The sequence below is a fragment of the Camelus bactrianus genome, chromosome 29 (assembly GCF_048773025.1).
Source record: "Camelus bactrianus isolate YW-2024 breed Bactrian camel chromosome 29, ASM4877302v1, whole genome shotgun sequence".
In the NCBI taxonomy this organism is placed as follows: domain Eukaryota; kingdom Metazoa; phylum Chordata; class Mammalia; order Artiodactyla; family Camelidae; genus Camelus; species Camelus bactrianus.
Window position 1 is genome coordinate 27,291,114 of NC_133567.1, and position 25,771 is coordinate 27,316,884.

The following is a 25,771-nucleotide window of genomic DNA, read 5'->3' on the forward strand; positions in this document are numbered from 1 at the left end:
GGAGAAAATATTGTTAAAGGCAGAAATGCAACACAATCACAGAAAAATCTGTGTGTTATCTATAACATTCCTTTGGAGTCATGATTCTATGGGATTTATACATTTTACTAACCTTAAGCTGCTTTACAACTCTTCAAATTGTAGAAAACTGAAAATAATGCAAGTAATTCTTGTCCATAGAAATAGAGTGAGAAAGAGAGACAGACAGACCCTGCAGAGAGAATTCTGGATTCCTTTCAGCTATTCTTCAGAGTACTGATTAGTGCATGAATTTCAGGAAACTGCCTGAGGCTGGGGAAAGATTTAACCAGATGGACTACTGAGAAGAATGTTTGGTCCCCACACTGGACCTAAAATAATGCATATTCTCACCAGCTGGAAAAGCTCCTGGTTCACAAAGCCAGGGCACTGAGTTGAATACTTATGAAGATTTAGCATCAGTAGTGGCACATAATGTCCCAAGACTGAGCACTTCTCAAGACCTCCTCAAAAATCACATCAACAAGAATAAAAAAAAAATTCAATAGAATCAAATTAAGTACTAAATACTGTGTTCAGAATTTTGTGACTTTGTTAATGGGAAGCATTAATCTAATTATTTTCTTTGCCATACTTTGTTTCGTTCTAGTATAAGGGTTTTGCTGGATGCATAAAATGCATTAGAAATTGTCTTAATTTCTCCCTACTGTGAAACCATTTATGTAGGTTTGTACTATTTATAACTTGGTCTATAGAATTCATTGATTCTCAAAGTATGTGGGCATGAAGCTTTGTTTGGGAATGGTGGGATTTAGGTATTAAGCTATTCCAGCTTTTAATTATTTTTCCTTGTGTGTTTAGAAACTTGCGTTTTTATAGCAGTGGTCCATTTTCTCTTAGCTGGTGAGGACACTGTCATAAATTTGCTCATCATATCATTTTATTGTCTTTTTAAGCTCTGCCATGTCTGCAGTGATGAACCACTCTTCATTGCTGATTCTGATAATTGGTTCTTTTTTCTTATTTTTTCTTAATCTGTTTTCTAGGATCTTATCAATTATATTAAACTTTCAAAGAACCAAGTTTGGTTTTAAATATTTTCTCTATTTTCAATTAATTTCTATTATGATTTCTGTCTTCTATTTGATATTTCCTTTCTACAGTGTTCTTTGTGTTTATATTTATTATCTTTTTCTAGCTTCTTGGGACAGAAGCTCAGTTCATTCCTTGTAACATTTCTTGATTGCCAATACTGCATTTAAGGTATAAATTTCTCTCTAAGCACTCCTTTAGCTGCATCCAGTTGATTTATATATAATAATATATATTAAATATAACCTTTTATATGTATACATACACTTCATAAATACATTTCATATATCTTTTATAGACATTTGCATTATTATCCCTGTGTTGAAAATGTACCTTTCAAAATGTTCAGTTACTTTAGATTTATATTGCTAAATTCATAATTGGAAGATGATATATTTTAGTTATCAGTTTCTAGTTGAATTACATTGTTACAAAATACATATGTAAAAAATACATATACATATACATATACATAAATATGTACTCTATGATTTAAGTCCTTTGAAATGTATTGCAATTGTGTCATGGCCTAGTGAACAGTCTGCTTTGGTAAATGCCCCATGAGCACGTGGAGATTAATAGAATAGGCCCACAAATATTTTCTTTCCCTACTTCTACACTAACACAGATTCTATCAACTTGCTTCTCTGAAAATATATGACCAAGTATGTGATAAAATTGTTCTGCATTTGAAACAAGTTTTAAACAACTTGTTCTGAAATTAGCATTCATAATATTTTGGAAATCTGTTCAGATATCATCTTCAAAGACAAAGCTTAAACATATTTTCCTATTTTGAAGGTCATGATTTTTTAAAACATTGTTTTCATTGAGTTACAGTCAGTTTACAATGTTGTGTCAACTTCCAGTGTAGAGCACAATTTTTCAGGTATACATGAACATACATATATTCATTATTGCATTCTTTTTCTCTGTGAGCTACCATTGACCTTGTATATATTTCCCTGTGCTATACAGTATAATCTTGTTTATCTATTCTACATATGCCTGTCAGTATCTACAAATTTCATACTCCCAGTTTGTCCCTTCCCACCCCCCTCCCCCCTGGCAACCACAAGTTTGTATTCTATGTCTATGAGTCTATTTCTGTTTTGTATTAATGTTCTTTTCTTCTTTATTTTAGATTCCACATTTAAGTGATCTCATATGGTATTTTTCTTTCTCTTTCTGGCTTACTTCACTTACAATGACATTCTCCAGGAGCATCCATGTTGCTGCAATTGGTGTTATGTTGCCATTTTTATGGCTGAGTAGTATTCCATTTTATAAATATACCACTTCTTCTTGTTCCAGTCTCTGTTGATGGACATTTAGGCTCTTTCCATGCCTTGGCTACTATAAATAGTGCTGCTATGAACATTGGGGTGCAGGTGTCATCCTGAAGTAGGGTTCCTTCTAGATATATGCCCAGGAGTGGGATTCCTGGGTCATATGGTAATTCTATTCCTAGTCTTTTGAGGAATCTCCATACTGTTTTCCACAGTGGCTGCACCAAACTGCATTCCACCAGCAGTGTAGGAGGATTCCCTTTTCTCCAGAGCCTCTCCAGCATTTGTCATTTGTGGACATTTGAATATGGCCATTCTGACTGGTGTGAGGTGATACCTCATTGTAGTTTTGATTTGCATTTCTCTGATAATTAGTGATACTGAGCATTTTTTCATGTGCCTATTGATCATTTGTATGTCTTCCTTGGAGAATTGCTTGTTTAGGTCTTCTGCCCATTTTTGGATTGGGTTGTTAGTTTTTTTCTTATTGAATCATATTCGCTGCTTATATATTCTGGAGATTGAGCTTTTGTCAGTTTCATCTTTTGCAAAAATTTTCTCCCATTTCGTAGGTTGTTGTTTTGTTTTGTTTTGTTTTGTTTTGTTTTATTTATGGTTTCCTTTGCTGTGCAGAAGCTTGTAAGTTTCATTAGGTCCCATTTGTTTATTTTTGCTTTTATGTCTATTGCTTGGGTAGACTGCCCGAGGAGAACATTTTTGAGATGTATGTGAGATAATGTTTTGCCTATGTTTTCTTCTAGGAGGTTTACTGTATCTTGTCTTATGTTGAAGTTCATGATTTAAACAAATTTTTATGTATTTTATTTCTGCCTAGACTGGACTTTTCCCTTTTGGTGATCTGACCTCAAGTTTTTAAGTTTTTTTTTTTAATGCCTCTCCTTGGGGAACATAGTCCTGTAAGTCTTGTTATACATCGTGATTATCCTGGTGGCATCTCTGGAGATAGAGTCTAACATCAAAATTATGATTAAGGTCCCATTGAATTTAATTAGATAAGAATCACCCTTGGAATGACTCCATAACATGTCCAGTAGTTCAAATGTAGATGAAGGGTTTACAGATCTTTGCTCTTTCCTTACATGACAGACATTCACGAACTGAAATGCTGGACTCTGAACATAATAAAGTATGTATATGTAATCATTCTCCATTTTTCAGGAAACCCAAAATTCAACAATGCTGTATCAAGGCAGGGCAGTATAACTGATTGAGAATCAAAAGATTGCAAAAGCTATTTCTGTATTTCACTTTTATTGGTATAAGTCACAAACAGAAACATTCTTATGTAAACAATTCATACATAATTTGTTTTCTCTCCAACCAAAATGTTGAATTAACATTAGTTGGTGATTCAGACAAATCCTGCCAACAATTATTATTTTACTTCTCTGTTTAGAATCAAGATTCAGAGATCTTTAGTAATAGGCCATTGATACTCATTTTGAAAACCCAAATTTTCTGAAAATGAATATTTTTCTGAATGACTGAGATAAGTTAGATTTCTGCCTGCATGGAATGAGTTGGTCACATGGAAACAGTTCCAGGTCCAGTGACGGTACATGTATCTTGCTCTCCATGATGGCATCAGTGGGTAAAGGACAAAGGAGAAGGCAGAGAATCCAGAATATGGATTGAGTGGCTTTCTCCTTGTGCAGGTAACCCAGGAAGGGTATTTGTATGCAAGATTCTGCACTAAGCTTTACATTTGCCAGAGTACAATGGTGGCATGAGAGTTCAATCTTTTAAAGGTTCTCCTTTGTGATTTTCAAAATCAACCATGTTAGCAATCCTTTATGATCACTAAAGTATATGGAGATTGAGTCTATTCTATAATACTCTTCCTAAATAGTTTTGTATTACACTCTCTAACATAAAGAGACGTTCTTTAACATAAAGTAGTCTTAGAAACTAATTTCAAGTGTAACTAATTTGGGATATTTTTATGGGGAGATATTTGCAAATCTGATGATAGTCTCAATCAATATGTTTTCTAAACATTGTTTATTAATCTGTAAAAAATTAAAAGATGATATAGCCTCTGAAGACCTTGATTGAGTGGCTTTCAAGAATCCAAAATAATACTGTAGTAAGCAAGCCATTACTTCAATTCCCACTTTTCTGTTCCCAGCCTCAGTGTACTGACATACGCTTGTTGGACATTTAGATGTCTTTTTCCTTTAATTGTTTGTATTTTTTAATTTATTTTATATTTTATTTTTATTTTGTGCATAAATTGTTTTGAGATTTTTGTCTATTTTAGACATTAACTCTGTGTAGAACCTGTAAAATGTAAATCTTTCACTAAACTGCCTTTGTCTATTTACATTTTGGTATCTTTTCCTAAAACCTTAAAAACATTTTTGAAATTGTTAAATATATCTCTTTGGGATTTAAATGATTGGTTAAGAAGTTTCTTCCAACCCTAGATTGGAGATCATTTCCTTAATGACTGGAAATTAAAATGAAGTAAATTTTTCTTTCCTTTTTTATTAGAACTTCAACCAATTTACATTTTTGTATAAGGTATTAGCTATATATACAATTTAATTAGCTTCCAGATGGAAAGCTAATTGTGGCAACTCATTTACTTAATAATGTGTTCTTGCCCCCCATATGTCTCTAAATTACTTGCCACTTCATTAGACTGAAAGTTTTTTGAGATTAGGGAGGATATTTTAATCAGCCTTGTACTACAATCACTGAAAGTACTGGAACATAATAAAACATACTGCCTATTTCTTGATTGAATAAACACATTATCTAAGACTTCAGAAAATCCCTAGGAACAATTATATTACCAGAAAATTTTTCCCTGAACACTGAAATAAAACATACAGAAGATTCTATGGAACAAAGGAGGAATGTGACTGAATTTGTCCTCTTGGGGCTCACTCAGAGCCCCCAAGGTCAGAAAATATTATTTGTTGTGTTCTTGCTCATCTACATGGTGACAATGGGGGTGACCTCTTCATTGTTGTGCCTTTAGTGGTGAGCCTGACCCTGGATTCCCCTATGTACTTCTTTCTTGGCTACTTATTATTTATGGATGCTGCTTATTCTACTACAGTCACCCCAAATATGATTCTAGATTTACTCTGTAGGAACAAAACCATTTCCTTCCAAGCTTGCATGACCCAGCTTTTTCTAGGGCACTTTTTGGGTGGTGCTGAAATTTGTCTTCTGGTGGTCATGGCTTATGACCATTACATGGCCATCTGTAAACACCTGCATTATTCAATGATCATGAATAAGCAAGTGTGTGTTCTGCTGCTGCTGTTGGCCTGGGTCGGTGGGTTTTTACATGCTTTAGCTCATCCTCTCTTTGTTTATAACCTTCCCTCCTGTGGCCCCAATATCATTGACCACTTCGTCTGTGACACGTACCCCTTGTTAAAACTTTCCTGCTCTGACACCTACACCATTGGCCGCACTGTGGTTGCCAATGATGGGAAGATCTGTGTGGTCATCTTTATGCCCTTACTCATCATCTATGGGATCATCCTGCACTTCCTGAAGAATCTTAGTCGGGAAGGGAGGCACAAAGCCTTATCCACCTGTGGCTCCCACATTACTGTGGTGGCCCTCTTCTTTGTCTCCTGTACCTTTATGTATGTGAGACCTCCTTCTACCTTACCCATTGATAAATCCTTGGCCATGTTTTATACCATTATCACCCTTATGTTGAATCCTCTAATCTACAGTGTGAGAAATGGAGAGATGAAAAATGCCATGAAAAAGCTCTGGACAAGAGTAAGAAAATGAGACACTTATTTTCTTATTTTATGAGAAAATATTATCACTTATTTTCAATGACAAATTGCTATTTCAGGAAAGCCATGTATGGCTATTTACCTGTAGTAAATGTCTCTTCAGGTTTAATAACTTGGGCATGATGAAAAACGTTATTTTATGAATACTTCCAATGACCTAAATATACTTTTAAGATTTTCATAATTTCCTAGTTCAAATGTGTGTGTATATATATATTAAATATATATAAAATTTGAAATACATTTTTAAGATTTTCACCATTTCTTAGTGAAACATACAACTTTTGGATGTAAAGTGTCTCACTCATGAATATAGATTTATATTCTATATGATGAGTTAACCTACAGCTTATATAGCAAATTTATTTCAGTTAGTGAAGGATTTTCTTTTGTTTCTCTCTTAAATGATGTACTCTTTCTCAGAATTAATAACTCATTACAGTACTCAAAAAATAGTAGAAGAGATATGACACAAACATTTCATTCACTCCTCCCCACACAAAGACAGCCCATATTAGTATTTAAAGCATGTATCTTCCCTTTGTATCTACAAGTACATTACATATATTAATTTGCTTGTATTGCTTACCATATTAACATCAAAAAATGAAGTTTCAGTGTTGTAATAGTAGTCATAAGGAGGCTAAGTTTATAAAAATGTGAATGAACAAGGTATATATGCAGAAAAGAACCAATCCTTACTTATTTTCCCAGTTGAGTAATCATATTATCTTCTCATATGAAGCAGATTTGTTTGGAGTTATATTTTCATAGAGATGACCCATTAATCTTCCCAAATAGTTTAAAATACTTGATCATACCTCTGCTATTTTTTAATATCTCCATATCCTTTTTTGCTTATGTTTCATAAACCCTATAGAGACCCAGTCTCTTCCTTCTTGTGCAAATTTAGCATTAATGATAATCCATGAGATAAAAACATGCATTTTAGAACTTTGCCCCAGATGTTTTGGGTGATATCATTGTTAAGAAAGATGCTGACAATATATGCTCTTCTTATCTCTGTTGTTAATGAAATACAGTTTTCTAGGTAATACAGGAGCCAGAATATATTGTTTTGTTTGATAGACATCATTCATAAAATCCTCTCTATCTGTGAATGAGGCTAGAAACATAATATTATCTGCCTCTAAATGGTCAGAAGTATGTGCTCAAAGTGTAACACGTTCTGCTCACCACACAATAGGCCAGTACATTGGGAGGCCTGGTGTTGGGTCTAGGATAATGACTGTCTTTGGAAAGCCAGCAGGCCAAGAAGATGAAGACTAAAGTCTTAGAGAATCATCATACCCAAGTCACAATTCAGGCTCCTTTTATACTAAGAAGGGAATAGGGTGTGGACCTCCAACAAGACAAATTCTATTCTCTATTCTGCAACTATTTATCTCTATATGAATGGAAAAGTGTTATACCCTTATGGGCCATCTTGTATATTTCAGGCTGTAGGCAACATTCATTTATCGACATGCAGACCAACAAGACTAAGCACAGGACACAGAGCACAGGGTTAGCACTAAAGGAGCAGATCTAACCTAGAGTCATCTATCTGTTCTTCCCTATTACAAAAGAAGTCTGTTATTCTGCCTCCATTATTTAGTCTGGATCCATGAGGAGCTCATTCTTTGGGGCAATGCATGATTTTCACTAGTAAATCACAGTGTATGAAAAACAGTGTATTGTGATTTCTATCCCTATTACAGAAAAAATTCTTATGTTATCTTAGTCTTCACAAATACAACACTATTCACCAGATAATATGAAGCATTTTAGTTTATGAGCACTTATGTAATTTATTCCTCCACTTTTGGATGCTGCAGTAGACTGAGGATTTGTGTCCCTCTTCAAAATCATAAGTTAAATTCTTTATGATGTGGTCATATTTGGAGGAGGGCCCTGTGAGAAATGATTAGATCATGAAGGTCAGGTTCTCATGAATGAGATAAATGCCTTTATAAAGAGACCCCATCAGCTCACTTGACCCTTCTGCCATGTGAGGACTCAGCCAGATACAGAATCCGCTGGCACATTAATCTTGAAATTCTGAGCCTCCAAACCTGTGAAAAATAAATGTTTATTGTTTAAGTGTTAGGTATTCTGTATTAGTAGCCCAAGTGGACTAAGACAGAAATTTAGTGAACTTTCAAATCTGTGTAGTCATTTCAAGTTATGTGATAAAAGCCTTTACAAATTATCTCTTTTTATTGGGCTGTAATCTATCTGAAGTCAGGGGAAGTTATTTGTCTTTCTGTTCTGTTTCTTGCACAATATATGGGACATAGAATCCACTATATAGACACTATCCATCGCTTTAATTCTTGATCTATTGGAGAGTGAATTTTTTCTGATAAATTTTGATGAACACTTTCTAGGTTAAATTATAGATGTATGTGTATATAATTTACTATGAATACTTATTCTTTGAAATTTGCTAAAAACTTTTACTTTTGTGTTATAATTATGCGTGTTACTATATAAATATGTTATTTTAATATTCTTTTACTTTTTGCTATGTTCTATACTTGGAAAATCCATATTCTTCCAATTATTCTATAAATTTTAATCTTTACTTAAATATTAACTTTTCAAACATTTTTTTTACCCACTTAAATTTTTTTTGTTTATGATGGGGAAACATCTAAGCCCAAACAGGAAAATAATCTGCCAACATAATTATTAATTTTGGTAATCATTTGAAAATTTTCTACTTAGTAGGTTGGGATTTACACCAATAAGAAGATTTAAATTTGGGGTACTTTCTCCTTTTTCTCCCTTTTTCCCCTCCTCCCCTAAACTTTAGTGTCATTTTACAAAGTTTGAAAACTTCTCATTAAAATATATGTAGAATGTTAAGAGTGTACATTTGTTTTAAGGAAAATTACATGTGTTAATATCTTATTTCCCATTCTGAATAAGATATATTGTGAAAGATTTGTTAATGTCTTAATACAAATTTATAACCATCTCTATAGAGTGTAAATAAATCTTACCTTGTGATTTCTTATTTAAAAACAGGACTCTCTTATTTACATTTGATTCACATTTTCAATGAGCTGGTCAGGAAGGGCTTAATATTTTTTCCTGGCATGAACTATGGCACAATCCTCAAAGTCAAGGAAATATAGTTAGTGGGTAGAAAGACCTCCAAATTGAAAAACTCACCAAATGTGTGAATCATTGCCTGCTAATTGAGAAAGAATTCTCAGTAGAGACAGAGGGACAAAGTGAAAAGTTGCTTTATTTCTAGGAAAGAGAAGGGTCAAAAAAAAAAAAATCACGTGGGGAGCTGTCAGCCAAGTAGCCTGTTAAGAAAGCTCTAGCCCCTGAATGGGTCACAGGGTCTTTTATTTAAAGGCTCTGTCATCGTTATCTTTATTTTGGAAGTACCAATCACTTTCTATTATAGGCTCTTTCCTCCCATGGAAGTCAGCCCTAAAACAGAAACTTCAGTGGAAAAAGAAGAAAGAAAGAGATACTGGAGTGTGTCCTTGGGATGAATGCAGCAGTTGTGGAACATAAACGTCTTGTTGCATGGCTATGTTCTTGCGACCTAGGAGCCAGCTGTGGGATAAGAGAAAAAGTCCTATTTTTCAACAGCCTGGCATTTCTTCCCCTTGTTGATAATCAGCTAGACTCAGTAAGCTGTCTGATTACCTCTCTGAATATGTCAGTATCCAAACATTAATATGCCTGTATCCAAAATACACAAGTATATATCCCACCACATACTCAGATCTGGATCCAACTTCATGTGAATCTCTATGACCACATGTATGTGCACATTCAATGAAATGTAGGTCTACATCCAACTACACTTATGTGTGTATATGTGAACACTCTGAGTTGATATATGACAACACATGGATCAATATTTGATTGGCAACATGAATGCATTTGTATATGTATATGCATATGTATTTGATGTGATCTCCCACAGGCTTGTATCTGTCTACACACAGGGTATCTTGCCATTTGCTTGTCTGTATCTGATTATACATGAATTTAGTCAGGACTTGACTGAACAATTCTGGTTTTTGTGTGTGTGTGTGTGTGACATGCACTGAAGTCACATTCTGGCATTCTTCTGATTGCTGTGCTTTAAGGAGGGTCCAAGATGATTTGACTTATATGAATAGTGCCGTGGCAGGGATAACTATAAGGTTCTTCTGGGTCTCTTTCTTCTCCATGTAGATGTAGGGTAATGTAGACAATGTTTGTCCAGTGAGGTTGTCAGACTTATAAAATGGCAGCTCAGGGCTCCCAGAGAGAGGAGGCAAAAGCTATCAGATCATTAATTCTCATCCCATCACGACACAAGATTCAAGTCCAGGATATCAAGTTTAAAATTCAGACTAAACTTTATAGCTAATTATACAATCAAAGAATGAAAAGGTAACTTATGGATTGGGAGAAAATATTTGCAAATTATATATCTCATAATGCATTAATATATAAAATATATAAAGAACGTTTACAACTAAATTAAAAAGAACACTTGATTTAAAATTGAGCAAAGCACGTGAATGGACATTTTTTCCAAAGAAGACATACAAATGTCCAATAGGAACATGGGAAATTGAACAACATCGCTAATCAACAGGGAAATGCAAGTCAAAACCACAATGACATGTTATCTTACACTCATTAGGATGGCTATGTGAAATATATAGCAGACAACATATTTTGGTGAAGATGTAGAGAGAATAGAACCCTACTGCACTTTGGTGGGAATATACGTTTTTTCTGCCACTATGGAGAACATTATGGAGATTTTGCAAGATATTAGAAATAAAACTACTGTATGATTCACCAATACTATGTGTGTGCATATATATCCAAAATATGAAACCAAGAATCTGAAGAGATACCTGTACGCTCATTTTCCTTGCAACATTAATTACAAAATGAAACCATTGCAGAAATAAATGCAGTCTACCATCCCTGGATATAATTGCAGAATGGAATTATTTAATTATTTTCATCAATATTATGCTAACCTAATTCAAAAACTGACACAAGATACAGCCACTTTGAATGAGCACTGTAAACTTTACGCAATGTGAAGTGCCAATATTATAATAGGGTTCAAAATGATCATTTAATTGTACATTTGAAAATAATATTTAAAATTATGATTTGCATGAATAGTAGATTGGTTTAAAAACAAAATATTATACTAAAACATTTAACGCAGATAGTTACTAAAATGATTAATTCATGCAATAACAAATATTCAGACAATATAAAGCTCATTTGTTTCAAATGCCTAACTTCATAAATGGCCAACTTATTTTTTTTCTCTTGTCATAGTATTTTTTCTTCATGTAGACTTAAGGGAGAGTTCAAAATGAAAAATGAATGCTCTAAGAGTTCTCCTCTGAAGTTCAGTTAAGTTATGAGAAATAATTGGGTTGTTGGCAAAATCTAATGGTGGTGAAATACCCCTGAGGTCCAATCATCTACAGCTGAGAAACTTCACCTAACTGGCCTACAAATAGGAAATGTAGCAGCACTTTTAAGCTCCAAGAGAAAGGCCTTATCCAGAGGAACTAGTTATAAATGAGAAAAGGCACTTACTATAGCTGAGCTGTTTGGCATTTTTAATCTTACAACTTCACTGCTTTCTTGGCGAGCTAACATCTGCCTTGGGCTCTCACCAGGGAGTTAAGTCTGACAAGTTTGCAGGTAAGATTTTTTTCTCTCCAGGAAATCATATTTTAATAGACGCTCAGGATTAAATGGCTCTTTCAAATTATGCAATCACCCCTCTTCCTCACCAATCTGAGATTTCAGTCCCTCTTCGGCATGCAAAATATTAAGAAAGATCAACTCAACTACAATACTACTGATTTAGAAGTAAAAATACTTGGGGTATTTTTTCCTATTGAGATATATTTAAATTAGAAGAATAGCACAATTAGTTAGAATTAAAATAGAATAGCTATATAACTCAAATTTCCATTCACAATTTTCCCACTTTATAAAATACAACATCAGAATTTTCCTATGATATTGTACCATTTTCAAAAATACGTCTTTTAAAAACTGCACAAGTCAAAGGGATGTACTGTATTTTAATAACCATTTCTCCAATGTTGAACATTTCATGTAATTTCTAAGTTTTCCATACCTCTTAATAATTTTGTTGAACATATTTGTAAATAAAAGGTTTTAGCCTTTAAAATATTTTCATTTAGAATTTAACCCTATAAAGAATACTGCAGTGCCAAAGAGAAAAGAAAAATAATACTTATTTCTTCATAGTCATTTCTAAATCACATTTATTAGTTATGTATAATTCTTACTTTATATAAAATCATCTCTTTTCTGATCTGCTGGGGAGTCAGCCACAGAATAAAAGAATGCAATGAAGCTGCTGTTCTTTGTTTCCACATATGTATAAAAATTTTCATATTGTTTAATTAAAAAATAAAGGTCTTTATTTATTTATCTTTGAAAGGAAAAGACATTTTCTGCAGAATACATTGTATTATATTTATGATTTTTATTTGGGAAATTTATGGTTGCAAATTTCCTCATTCCATTACTATTGCAGTATTCTGTAACCAGGAATGGTGGATGATGGATGCTGTGGGAAGATGGGAGAAGGAGACATGAGGATGCCTGTAGCAGAAGCATAAAGGGATGGGCAGGTCATACATCATGGAGGGATGAGTTGCTGCTGTTTGGTAATAAAATTTCAGGGAAGGGATTACTAAAGTTGTTTCACTAGGGAACTTTCTATAATTTTATGTAAACACACATACATTAACATACACTAACATACACAATGTCTAGTAAATGTTTGTTGAATGAGTGAACTTGTAATAGGTACTTACAGTAATAGATTTTATGTGTGTTTGTATTGTGTATGTATATATGTTTATGTGTATAGTCCATACATATCTATCTTATCTAGCAAACTATTACTTTTTGTTGCCTATGTTAAATTTTTACTTTTAGAATGAAAATAAGGATTTCTTTGCTTGACAGATACTCACATACTGAACTTTTATGCAATAGTTTTTTATCCAAGTCTTCTGAAGCTATAAGTTTATTGAATATGACTGTCAAAATATATGTGGAACATAATTTGAAAAATAAAAAAACATGGATTAACAAACCTTATGAATATCTTGAAAATAAAATTACCTAAAAACATACTCATTCTTAGAGGCAATTAATACTTTCATATTGTCCCATAGAGTATGCCATAAAATATTAATGTGGTATGCAGCTTCTTTTCAAACATTTGCTTATGATTTTTATAAAGTAGAGAGTAATGATAAACAGAGCAGAAGGATAAGAACACTTGGATTCTTGGTAGGTCTAAGGTCTGGGGAAGCAGATATATTCTTACCCATGGAGAATGACAATTCACCAAGTATTTACTCATCACCTAACAGGTTTCAGGCAGTGCAGACATTATGCCAGGCACTATGGTAGGTGTGGTGAGGAAACACACCTGAATAGCTTACATGTTCTGGCAGGTACCAGGGAGAGTGTGTTGCCAATGACTTACATACATTTCTCTAAATGGCCTGCTTATGGGAAATATGTATTCATGGTGTCTTTCCACAGTTAGAGCTGAGGGTTCAAATGTGAATTTTCATTGAAGAGGAAATACCTCTTACCTGTGTGCAGCACCTCTTAGCTTAAAAGATCCATCTGTGAATTATAGTTTGTAACCTCACAGACACAGAGGAGGGCTCAGAACCATGGGACACAGAGAGGACTCAGAAGAGTCACATGGAGCTGGAGCCAGATGGAGAATCCAGATCTCATGTAGACAGCCCAGGGTTTTCTCAGTAAATTTGCCATCAAATGTTGCCTTAAGATGTTTTACAGGTGACAGGTATTAGGTGTCTGAAGAAATGGAAACATCATGAAGGAAGTAAGAGAGAACTGAAACAAGGACTGAGGGAGGAGTGTCAAGGACGTGCTCCGCAGGTACAGTGACTGCTCTGTTTTTGTACCAAGAAATTCAGACCACAATCCTTTCATGATTAATGGGTATTCTTCTTTATCCTTTGTGGGTAATTCAGGCCCCAGGAAGGTGTTACTGGCTGAATGGATCTCCTCACCCCTCCCAACAATGTGACTGAGTTTGTTCTCTTGGGACTCACGCAGAATCCACACCTGCAGAAAGTACTCTTCATTGTCTTTTTGCTCATTTTCCTATTTACCCTGCTGGCCAATCTGCTCATGGTCATCACCATCTCCCTCAGCCCCACACTTTCAGCCCCCAAGTACTTCTTCCTCACTTACTTGTCCTTCATAGATGCCTCCTTCACCTCTGTCACAACTCCTAAAATGCTCATTGACCTGCTGTACCAGAGGAGAACTATCTCCTGGGGTGGCTGCCTGACCCAGCTGGCTTTGGAACACTTCCTGGGAGGGTCAGAGGGCATCATCCTCACTGTCATGGCCTATGACCACTACGTGGCCATCTGCAAGCCCCTGCACTACACGGCCATCATGAGACAGCATCTCTGCCAGCTCCTGGTGGTGGTGGCCTGGATTGGGGGGATACTGCATGCCATTGTACAGGTTCTTTTCATGGTCAACTTGCCCTTGTGTGGTCCCAATGTGATTGACCACTTCATGTGTGATCTCTTTCCACTGTTAAAACTTGCCTGCAGGGACACGTACAGGCTTGGAGTGGTGGTGGCAGCTAACAGTGGGGGCATGTGCTTACTCATTTTTTCATGCTACTCATCTCCTACATAGTCATCCTGTGCTCCCTGAAATCCTGTGGCTCTGAAGGACGGCGCAAAGCCCTCTCTACATGTGGCTCCCACCTTACAGTAGTGGTGCTCTCTTTTTTCCCTTGTGTATTCACCTACATACGTCCCGTGGCCGCCTACCCTGTGGACAAGTTGGTGAGTGTGTTCTACTCAGTCTTCACTCCCATGTTGAATCCTATCATTTACACAGTGAGAAACACAGAGGTGAAAAATGCCATGAGGAGTTTGATAAAGAGGAGAGTAACTTAGGCTGTTCATGATAACAAGAAACTGATGATTTATATACATAGGGAGGATTATACCTATTGTAAATTGTACAGAAAAACTAAGAAATTTTGCAGATCATTGACAGAAAAAAACAGGGGCCCACAAACTAGCATCCATTGATCATTTAATATTTGCTAGGCATTTATTATACATTTTGATAAATTGTGATGTACTTTACAAGGCTTCAATGTTTATGATCATAGCTGCAGAATAGCCAACGGAGAGAACAACTATAAATCCCTAGTTTGATGATTGTAAAGTATATTTTTCTCCAGAGTCTTATTGCTACTTTACAAAATTCTTTATATATGTTACTTGGGTGAAATAAGTTTTTCCATAGGGCCTTGATCTCAGAATTTCTTCTATGTTTGCTTAGCCTGTGGTAGAGCAAATAACGGATAGAAACTTTTAGATACATGGGGGAGCAACAGTTGTGTGAAGTACTCACTGCTCAGAAATTTTTTCTGCACTATGAATTGACCAAAAGCAAAGAGATAGACACCCACGAAAGGAGAATGAATAATTCAAATTCTATCTCTTTTTATTTTCCTGATGCACAAAAATAAACCAGAAATTCTGAAATTAGTCTTAATTCCTCTTCAGTACCCTTAATGGCTGATAGTTTTTCTTGAATATAAGAGAAATATTTTCTTTCTGCATACCAAGACTTGGGGAGGCATTTGAAACCAAAGTAAATATTTGTGTATCCAATCTCAACAAAAAAGCCCAAGGTTAGAGGAAAACACATCTGCCTCCAAATTGGATCTGTTCCTGTTTTCTAGGCTTAGCCCTGCCAGCTCTGCACCTTTTGGGAAACAATGTTGCCTTTAGCCTGAAATAGACAGGAGAGCCTATTCTCTGGGCTCTGGCCTGTCAGGATGTTAGCTCTTCTTCCCTTATGTAGAGATGGCAAGTTGCAAAATGGAGAATAACTTTTGTTTTTTGGAGGTTTATAGGGATACCATGGCCTGACGCACATGGATGGCTGCAAGAATGAATTCCTGCAGCAAGAAGCATGCAATAACCAACCACAGCCCCTCACCTGTTTTTGTTTTGTTTTGTTTTGTTTCTTTCTTTCTTTCTTTCTTTTTTTTTTTGTATAAAAGAAGCCTGTATTCTGACTGGAGGAGGATGGTCCTCTAAGACATTAGGCTGCCATCCTCTCAGTCAGCTGGCTTTCTTAACAAAGTTGCTATTCACTGCCCAACACCCTGTCTCCCAATTTATTGGCCTGTCATGTGGAGAGCAGAAGGAGTTTGGACTCAGTAATAGGTCTGGCACATATTTTTGCATTAAATAAACAACTTGTTATCTATTAGGCATATTCGCTTTAGTTGATTCACTCATGTGCTAAGCTAGTAGTTCCATTATTAACGTCCCCAGTTTACAGAGCAGCAAATCAAAGCCAAGAGAGGGTTACCAGCTTGCTTGCCCCACACCTCACAAGCTTACCCTGAAAGTGCTTCAGGAGCACCGGCATGCTGCTGCCTCTCAACAGTTTCAGCTACAAACTCCCAGTCCAGATCTTACAAACTCAGTCTTACTTTCTTTGAAATGACACATGTCGGTTGTATGTTGATGTGTTTACGTCTATAGAGAAAAAAATACCATCTGCAGTCTTGATGATTCATGTATCCTTCAAGAAGGTGTAGCCTTGTCTCACATGTAGCCGTGCAGTTCAGCCTGCACATTTTTCCCTTTGTTTGAAAGGCTCGTTATGCCACTTCACTTTTAAAACAGACCAACATTAGTCTGGTAATAAATATTTTTAAGTAAAAGAAAAAAATCCCCTTCCAATTTCTTCCTGTTAGAGAAAACAAGTACTAATGTTGGTCTTCAGAAAAGCTAAGTGGCTAAAGTGAACTTCTGGAAAGTGGGGTTCCCTGCAATGCCCCTCTGTGTATGTGGAGAACACTGGCAATTCCACATTGTTACCTAACTCTGTAAAGCAGAGCGTCTCTGACTGCAACACTCCTGCACATGTGCTTCTCACAAACATCCCTTTCTCAAACTCAGTCATCAAATGGAGATACTTCTTCCACAATTTGACCACACAGTAATGTAAGAGAATTGTCCTGTGGTGGCTGCACTTACTAAGGTGTGCATGGCTTTCTCAAATTCATAGGAAACAGAACATTTTCCCACAAAGTCTAGGCCTGAAAGCACCTATTAAAATGGTCATGTTTACAATTGCTGCTGAGAACTAAACATTTCAACAGAATCTAGATTAAATGGTATAGGTTCATTTTGTCTTATTAGTGTTACACAGAAGATGAGAGTAATCCAGGGGTAAAGATAGAAAAAGTGTTGATTAAATGTTGTTTCTATTCTAGGAACAGATGGAGGATTTGAAGGGGGAAACTAAGCCAGTGACTGTGTCTTAGGGGATACACCAAGGGCTCAGTGCAGGGGTGAGAAGATTAGTGAGGCACAAGTTACAAATAGTCAGCAGTGAACTTGGAAGGTGTAAGGCAGCCTGTTGTTCTCAGTGAACAGAGTCCTGCTGGTTAGTGAGTAAGGTTAAAGCTTGTTAAGATGTTCCTTTGCACTGATCATCAAGACTCTTTCCTGAGGACTGACCGCAACCTGGTTATTTCTGGTACTAAAAAGTCATATAAAATAATAAATACATTTATCCTAAAATTAATGAGATAAATAATGCTTGGACCTGCTGTGTAAGGATGCTTTGGTTTAACCTGGACATCACTTCAGTAAAACTGTTATGCATTAGGTGAGGGGGATGAGTGGACTATCGTTGAAGGCCAACTATGAAGCATACATTTTGATAGTTTCTTTACATACTTTAATTCTATTCATGTAGCAACAAGTATTATTAGAGAGGCTTTTACTCCATTTCATACAAGAAGAAAATGAGACTCACTGAAGTTAAACAATAATTTAGAGTCTTTTAAAATCTGCTTCCTCTCCTCTTCCCACTTCACAACACTCTTTGTTATCATGGTGTGTAAATGCCAAAACACAGATCTGACCACTGTCCACGCTGTGGAAACTGCCATTGAGAGATTCTTATTTTGGGTGGGTGAAGGACTTTCATCCCTTTGGCTCTCTTTTGGCCACCACTTCCTAAGTTACTTGCATTTTCTTGATTCCTCTAGGGTCAAGGGAAAATCATTTAATGATCTCTTTTCTGCAGATATATTATCTTTCATGGGCTTCAGGAAAAGTGGGATGTAACAGGCTCGAGAAACAAAATTCAAAGAGTTGAACTTCAGTGGATGAGACACTTGGGTGGAAGAGATATTTGAAGGAAAAATAAGCAACTCAGTCATTTAGGAGACTGATCCTCTGTGTGGGCCTGGAGATAGGGGCTAATTCCAAAGGGCTTTTCCCGTTGTCATCCCATAGTGTTAACACTTATTACTGGAAAAAGGGCTTCTTGGTCAATTCAGTTTAGGGAATTTTGACTTAACTTCTTAAAAAAATACTGTTCAGGGCCTAAAATGGGCCAGACAGTGATGAGAACTGGATATACAACTTTGAACAATAAAGTCCAAAACTGTCTTTGTGTGAAACTTAAATTTCAGTGGGAAATAGATGGGTAATAAGCAAGTAAATAAATAAACAAGATTTTGTTATTAATGAGTAAGGTAAAAATATTTTACAAGAGAGATGCAAGAGAGAATTGGGTATAGATTTGCAGTTGTTTGAAGCACGGTTAGAATTTCAGTTTACTCTGAATTTAAATAACCACATTAAACTCTTTCTTTTCTAAAATACTAGGTTATTTAAAAGTATGCACTTGAAATGGGGGTAATGTCTCTCCCAATAAGGTAAATATAATTTCTTTGAGGCTGAATATTTCTTACTGTTTTTATATGTGATGCACAGATAAACATAAAGCACATAAATAGCATATTTGTGGCATTACTATTTTAGAGGGAGAGGTGATTAAGGGAACATAATGCCTAACAAAGCACCTTTAGGGGACAATAGTAGAACAAAAATGTTTAAGCAATGCTGTCCCAAAGCATGTCTAAACTTTTAGGTACAAGCATGAAGTAACTTTAAAATGTTAGTAAGGGTATTCCAAGCACAAAGGTTGACCTATCACTTGTGAGGATCATATTTAGTAAAATTGAGAGGCCTTCCTTCTCAGGAATCTTCCCAGAATATGTCATGATTCCTAGCTCTTTTTAGAGAAAAGTTTGTGTGAGTACATCCTTGATGGGCAAGGTTTTAGGTTACACTGACATGGTTTTAGAATATTTACTTGCACAATCTCTGTGTCCTACTGATGGGGCCTACCAAGTACTTGGCTTTTAGATGTCACATAGGTGACATAAGATGAGTTTTGGAGGTGATTTTAACAACTTATCCAAATATTAAGCATGTTCTTATTAATTTGAACTACCATTATAAAATTATTGAATAATTAAATCAGTTATAATCAGGGACAATTATATTATATTTAAAACGTGCCAGTAGTTCACCTGCTTTGTTTGTATAAACTAATTGTAGCCTCAAGATGAATGACTTTGAGCTATCAACAATTTTTAGCTTGATTTACTATAATCTTTTTTAGCAAATTTTCAGACTTATGTGTCTGCCTTTTGGGCTCTATCCAGATCACAAGATTAGCAAATAAAAGTGTGTATTTATCTTTCAGAGACATGTCTTAAAATTCAGAACAAGAGGAACTAATGGATAGAATAGTGTTAGATTTTATTTTTGTTTCCCTTGTTTCATGCAATTTTCTGTTTGTGTGTATATTCTATACACACACACACACACACACACACACACACACATATGTATGTATATATATACATATGTGTATGTATATGTGTATATATATATATTTTTTCTTTCGGTACCAATTTCCTTTAACTTAATTTTTCCACTAATAACCTTTAAGAAGGACTTTATGTGATATTTTTCTTTCTGTTTTGATCAGTTAATGATTCTAATTATGTAATGAAATCAATACATTGGATTACACACACAAACACACACATACACACACAAACACATATGTAAAAACCATATCTATTTGTGAACAACTCTGCCCAGAGGGTTGGTGTTGGTGCTGGTGCTCAGGGAGATGCTGATGACTTGTTCAGGGCTGGGGTGGTGAAATCAAGAAAAGTTGTTCAGGGATTAAGCCCTCTCCCTCTGGAATCATTTAAAACAAGCATTGTTTCTACAATGGTGTAGTTACTTCCATACTAAAACTGTGCTACTGTCAGTAATTCCACTTCCATTCGTCTTTCTAAGAAAGCAAAGCAATTCAGGAACACTTATCAACAGAAATAATCCTTTCAAAACCCTTCACTAGAGACATAGTCTACTGATGACGCATGTGCTCCAGACACAAGTCCTCTGAAGAACACAGGGCACTATTGCTGTTTAAATATGATGACCTGGAGACATTCTCTAAATACATTGCTCTCACCTTATCCAGGCTTTTCTTGAATAAGTCATTTAGCTCTGTAAGAATTTCAAATACAAGAAACACATAGCTTTAATATTGGCTTCTTGAATTCAAATCCAGGTTTATCAAGTACTAACTGTATAGTGAGAAATGAATTAATTATTTTGCTTTATCTCAGCCATGAAATGTGTGTCATCATAGCTAATTGTGAGGACTGAATGAGAAAGCGTGTGCAAAGTACTAGCAAAATGTCTGGTACATAGCATGTACTGAATTATTATTATTAATTATTATTATTTTGATTTGGATATGTTTATATGTTATATATCTGTATATAGATATTACATTGCATTTAACTGTATCTGAACCCTGTAATACTTTTATCATTTATGTCAGCAATAAAATTCTATGAATCAATGCAAATTAAAATAATTTTCAACTTATTGTTTGGGTAATATATTCAATAATGACAATATTTAGTATTATTAAGGTTGTGGAGAAAATTACTCTTTAATACACAATTTATGAGAATAAAATATGCTTCAAGATTTTGAGAACAATGTGATAAAATCTGTCAAATTTAAAGATATGCATAGTTTTTGTCTTGTTGATGACATGGATTTATTCAACAGAAATAATTGAAGATGTCTATAAGTGATGTTCATGTGGCCATGTGTGTAAGGCAGTGAATTAGAAATAAAATAGATTCCAAGTAAAAGTGGACTCATTAAGGGAATTAGGTTGTAAACACAAAATGAAAGAGTATGTTCAATTAAAATAAAGTAATATTCATAAATAATGACAAATGGTGCCCATACAGATTGCAACTAGAATTTCAAATTTAATATTTCATTTATGTACTTTTATATAGAGTACCTAATGACTATACATAAATCTGTGCTCTGAAGAGCATGCCCTAAACTATTAATAGAAGGCTGAATGATGGCTTATGGTTGGGAGAGGTCCTTTGATTTTAAATTTTCTACCAATCTATTTATATGAACTATTTTCCATGGGCCATGTTTTACTTTAACAATTTATAAAAATAAATCATTTTATTTGAACTATTCTACTTTTGGTTAGAAATGTGTTTTAGAAAATGGGTTTGGAAAATTTCGTTTAAAGTTAATTCAAAAACATACATCCTGCCAAGTGTTGAAAAGTCAGTCATTAAGCTGATGTCCTGATAGCCAACAGAGCATCCGATTGATGCATATAAAAACACATGCTCCAAAGGCAGGAGACCTGTTTTAAAGTAGTTTATGGTCAGCAGCTTTCTCCCCATGTTGGGAAAAAAAAAACCTTTTATATTTATAAAATCTTTTCATCTTTACAACAACCCTGTGGGATAGGTGACATTACTTTCTCATTTTACAGAGAATGAAACTGAGGCATAGAAAGATTGTCTGACATATTATAGGTACTCAGAACAAAAAACTAACTTTAATGTGAAAATCCAGAATTTGCTTAGGTTTCTTTAAGATTATAGCTCTTACTACTTATTCCCAACCAAACTCCAGCCTGGCAAGGTGCATCTCCTCAAGACACTTCACGTCTGGGATTCATGGGGGGAATGTAACTAAGTTTAATGAGACACACAAAATGTGCCAGAAAATTATACCATTTAACAAACATCTAAACTATAATTTAATATCATATTTAATCACATTTTAATATTTATAAGGTTGAATATTAAAATTTAAAGTATAAGTGTAGGAACTTAATATGTTCAACACAACAACTGTGGAAAAGAAACTGAGATTTAGAGGAATAAATAACTTCTAGTTAATTACACCCCTGGAAGGTCCATAATGAAACCCAGGTTTTCTGATGTCAAAGTCCCTAAATTTTGACAATGTACACCATGTTTTCCCATTTTTAATTTGTGACGTGTTAATTCTGTCATCCTTATTTTTCAGTTTGTAAATTATACATTTGTATAAGTTTAGAATTATTTGTATTCCTGTGTCAAGGACTAGCTCATTTCATCTTTTTTGAAGTCTATAAAACATACTGATATTTCCCCTTCTGGAAATTACTTTGCACATGCATTGTTTCAAGAGTGCTAATCTGTCTCCCTCGTTATGGAGAGGGCACTGCCTTGAACATCTTGTACTAAGAGACATGCTATTAAATGAGAAATTTGTACAACCTAGGTAATAATTAGATAGTCACTGAAATGTAATACCCGACTTTATTATATGAACAGTCTTTTGAGTAATGACATCTCAGAGGAACACTGGAAAGAAATAGACAACATTACAAAGAGGATCTGAAGGCAGTGATTCAACACTGAACTGGGATTCAAGATACCATTCAGCTCTTGGTTTTGGCTAAAGCACATCTAGGAATAAAAATGGTAAAGATCAAGATGGGAAATGAGATTCTTGAGCCTGACTGTCAGAGGAAGAGCAGCCAGGCTCTGAGAACAGCATTCTCTCAATTCTAAAGACAAAGGCTGACACTGGTTTGCCTGGGCCCCATGGTTCTATGAAGTTTTCTTTGGATGAACTCAATTTTATGAATTTAATTAAGTTTACCTAAATGACTATGGCATACACACCACAACATTAGGATTTTGCAGAAAAAGAATAAATTATCTATCCCTAAGAATCCACATATGAAATCAGCACCAACATAATTTTTTTTTCAAAATTAGCTTTGGAGTTAATAGAATTATTGCTGATATTCAAACTATACAGGTGTATGTAACAAATATCCAGTATAGCAAGTGAAGGGGTTTTCTCAATTTATTATTGGATACATTTAGTGTACCAAGCAATACTAATGGCTCCAAATATTTGAGACTTACTGAATTAATGCAAGCAATAAAGTTTCATTTATTCTTTAGTGAACTAAATAAAAAGCACTCTAGAACTTTTAATTAGAAAATAATCTAATACAGTGAATTCAAAACTTCAATAATTATCAGATTTGAAGGAGCTGACAGCTGGATTTGAAGATGCTCATTAAAGGGAGCATGACTGGGATCAAGCACTCACCACCTGTGCTGTACGTAGGGATGAGGATGCTGGAATCAGGATAAAACATCTCTGCATGTACTTCCAAAATTCCTTGCCTTCTCTGAGTATAAAGATAATTTTCTTCAAACATTTTAAAGTTTTTTTTTTCTTATTTACATTTTCCAAACACATAGGATACACAGTTTTATGTATTGTGTGGAATGGATATATACTATCCTCTCTGATCAGAGGATACATAATATTTTCCCAGTACATTTATTGAATAACAATTCTGTTTCCAAATAGTCTACAATATTATAACTTTCATATATAAAAATCTATACAGCTAATATTCTATTTCTTAGCTTTCCAGTTTGTTAAAATATATCTACCCACGAGGCAGTACTATCATGTCTAAATTATGGCAGTGTTTCAGATACCATTGTTGTATTAAAAAATCTCTCAAAAATCTAGTGATTTAAGACACTAATATTCACTTTATTTCACATGGTTTCAGTGGGTCAGGAATTTGATCAGTTCAGTTGCAACTTCAGGCTCAGCATCACTGCTGAGGTTGTGATTAGACACTGGCTGAGGTGGAAGTCATCTAAAAAGTTTCTTTGCTCATATACCAGTCATACAGGCTGGAAAGCCATGAGCAGTGGGGATTGGACTAGCTGGTACTGCTTGAAATCATAAGAGTGAGGCTCTGACCCAATAGAGCTGGTGTCCTAATAAGAAAAAGGAAGTACACCAGAGCTTGCTCTCTGATGTTTTCTTAGAGGAAAGGCCATGTGAGGACAGAGGACAGAGAAGGTGGCCATCTGCAAGCTGGGAAGAGAGTTCTCACCAGAAACCAACCCTGCAGGCACCTGGATCTTGGATGTCCAGCTTCTACAACTGTGAGAAAATAAATGTCTGTTGTTTAAGCTACCAAATCTGTAGTGTTTTGGTATGAAAACCCAAACCAATGAATATGATGAATATGATGATGATGATGATGATGATGATGATGATGATGATGATGATGATGATGATGATGATGATGATGAAATGTAATCTATTTTTGGTGAACAGAGGTCTGAATTGAGTCACCAGGATTCATTTCAGAAAAATCATGGCTCCTCAGTCAATCACCAGATGTGGATAATTTCCAAATCAGAGATTTTTCAATAAAAGATATCTTGGGTATTTTTGAATGAGAGCTCTGTGATATCACCACAGATAGGTGGTACAGATCTCCAACCTAATCCTTCTCTGAGACCATTTACCAGGGTAACTGTGCTCTGGGCAAACAGATATACTAAAATCTTTCTGGAGATTACTTGAAGTAGGTTCTAAGCTAACACTCACTCCTGGGTGGCAGTATGCCATTGTGCTCCAATGGTCAGAAAGCCAACTGATGTTTGTTGACCTGAAACAAACAGATTGCTAGATATTTCTTCATAAAAATGGGCTTATTTGGGATTAGCAAGAATTGCAATAGGGGGCATGCAACCATAGTGAACCATGTGAAATTTTCTCTTCATGGCAAAGAAAGAAGAATTCTTTTACAGAGGTTTAAAGGGATTTGAGAGAGCTATAGTAAATAAAGGACCCATGGCTTTTCATTGGCTGAACTCATGCCAGGAAAGAAGAGGAGCCTTTTTTCTTCCTGTAGGTCTCTGCTATGTTGCAGGACAGATTTCCCCCTTATTGTCCCCCAACTCTATTTGATTGAATTTCTGTTTATTAACTGTTTAACAAGGTGAGAGAGTATTGGCCCAAATCTCTCCCAAAGGGTGAGTTCTGCACATAGTCTAGTAGACTATGTGTATTCTACAGAAGGCTTAAATTTCCATATCAGGTCCCTGATGCTTGAGTAAATTTCTTTCAGTGTAAAGGACTGGGTAGATGTATTTGAACTAACCTCCCTTTCTAAAATAGTATGCAAAAGGCAGCACCATATTCTTGTGCCATTAGAGAAATTTGACAGATGCAGAAAATAAGTCTTATCATGTTCCCATGTAATTTACTTGTTTGGTTTAAAGTGTAAAGACAGGCTAAATTGGTGTGGGAAAATGAAAGCTTAAAAAAATCCTGTTTCATTAATCTTTTCTTTGTGTGTTTCCTTTACAAGAGAAAATCCTATAGGGTAGAGTCAAAGGAGGCATTTGGTTATTATCTCTCAACATCTTCATTTCCCTAGGTGGATCTCACTAGGAAAACAATGAAGCTCATTGATGTAATTACA

At 35.2% G+C, this 25,771-nt stretch overlaps 1 protein-coding gene and 1 pseudogene across 1 annotated transcript; both read left to right on the forward strand.

The window, feature by feature from the left end:
* The first annotated feature begins 5,226 nt into the window (after positions 1-5,226).
* Positions 5,227-6,143, forward strand: LOC105081079 (olfactory receptor 4A15-like; annotated as a pseudogene).
* An 8,096-nt stretch (positions 6,144-14,239) lies between these two features.
* LOC105081068 (olfactory receptor 4C13-like) lies at positions 14,240-15,165 on the forward strand. Its single transcript, XM_010970188.3, is given in 2 exon segments — positions 14,240-14,867; positions 14,870-15,165. Coding segments are annotated over 2 exon segments (924 nt in total).
* The last annotated feature ends 10,606 nt before the right edge of the window (positions 15,166-25,771 follow it).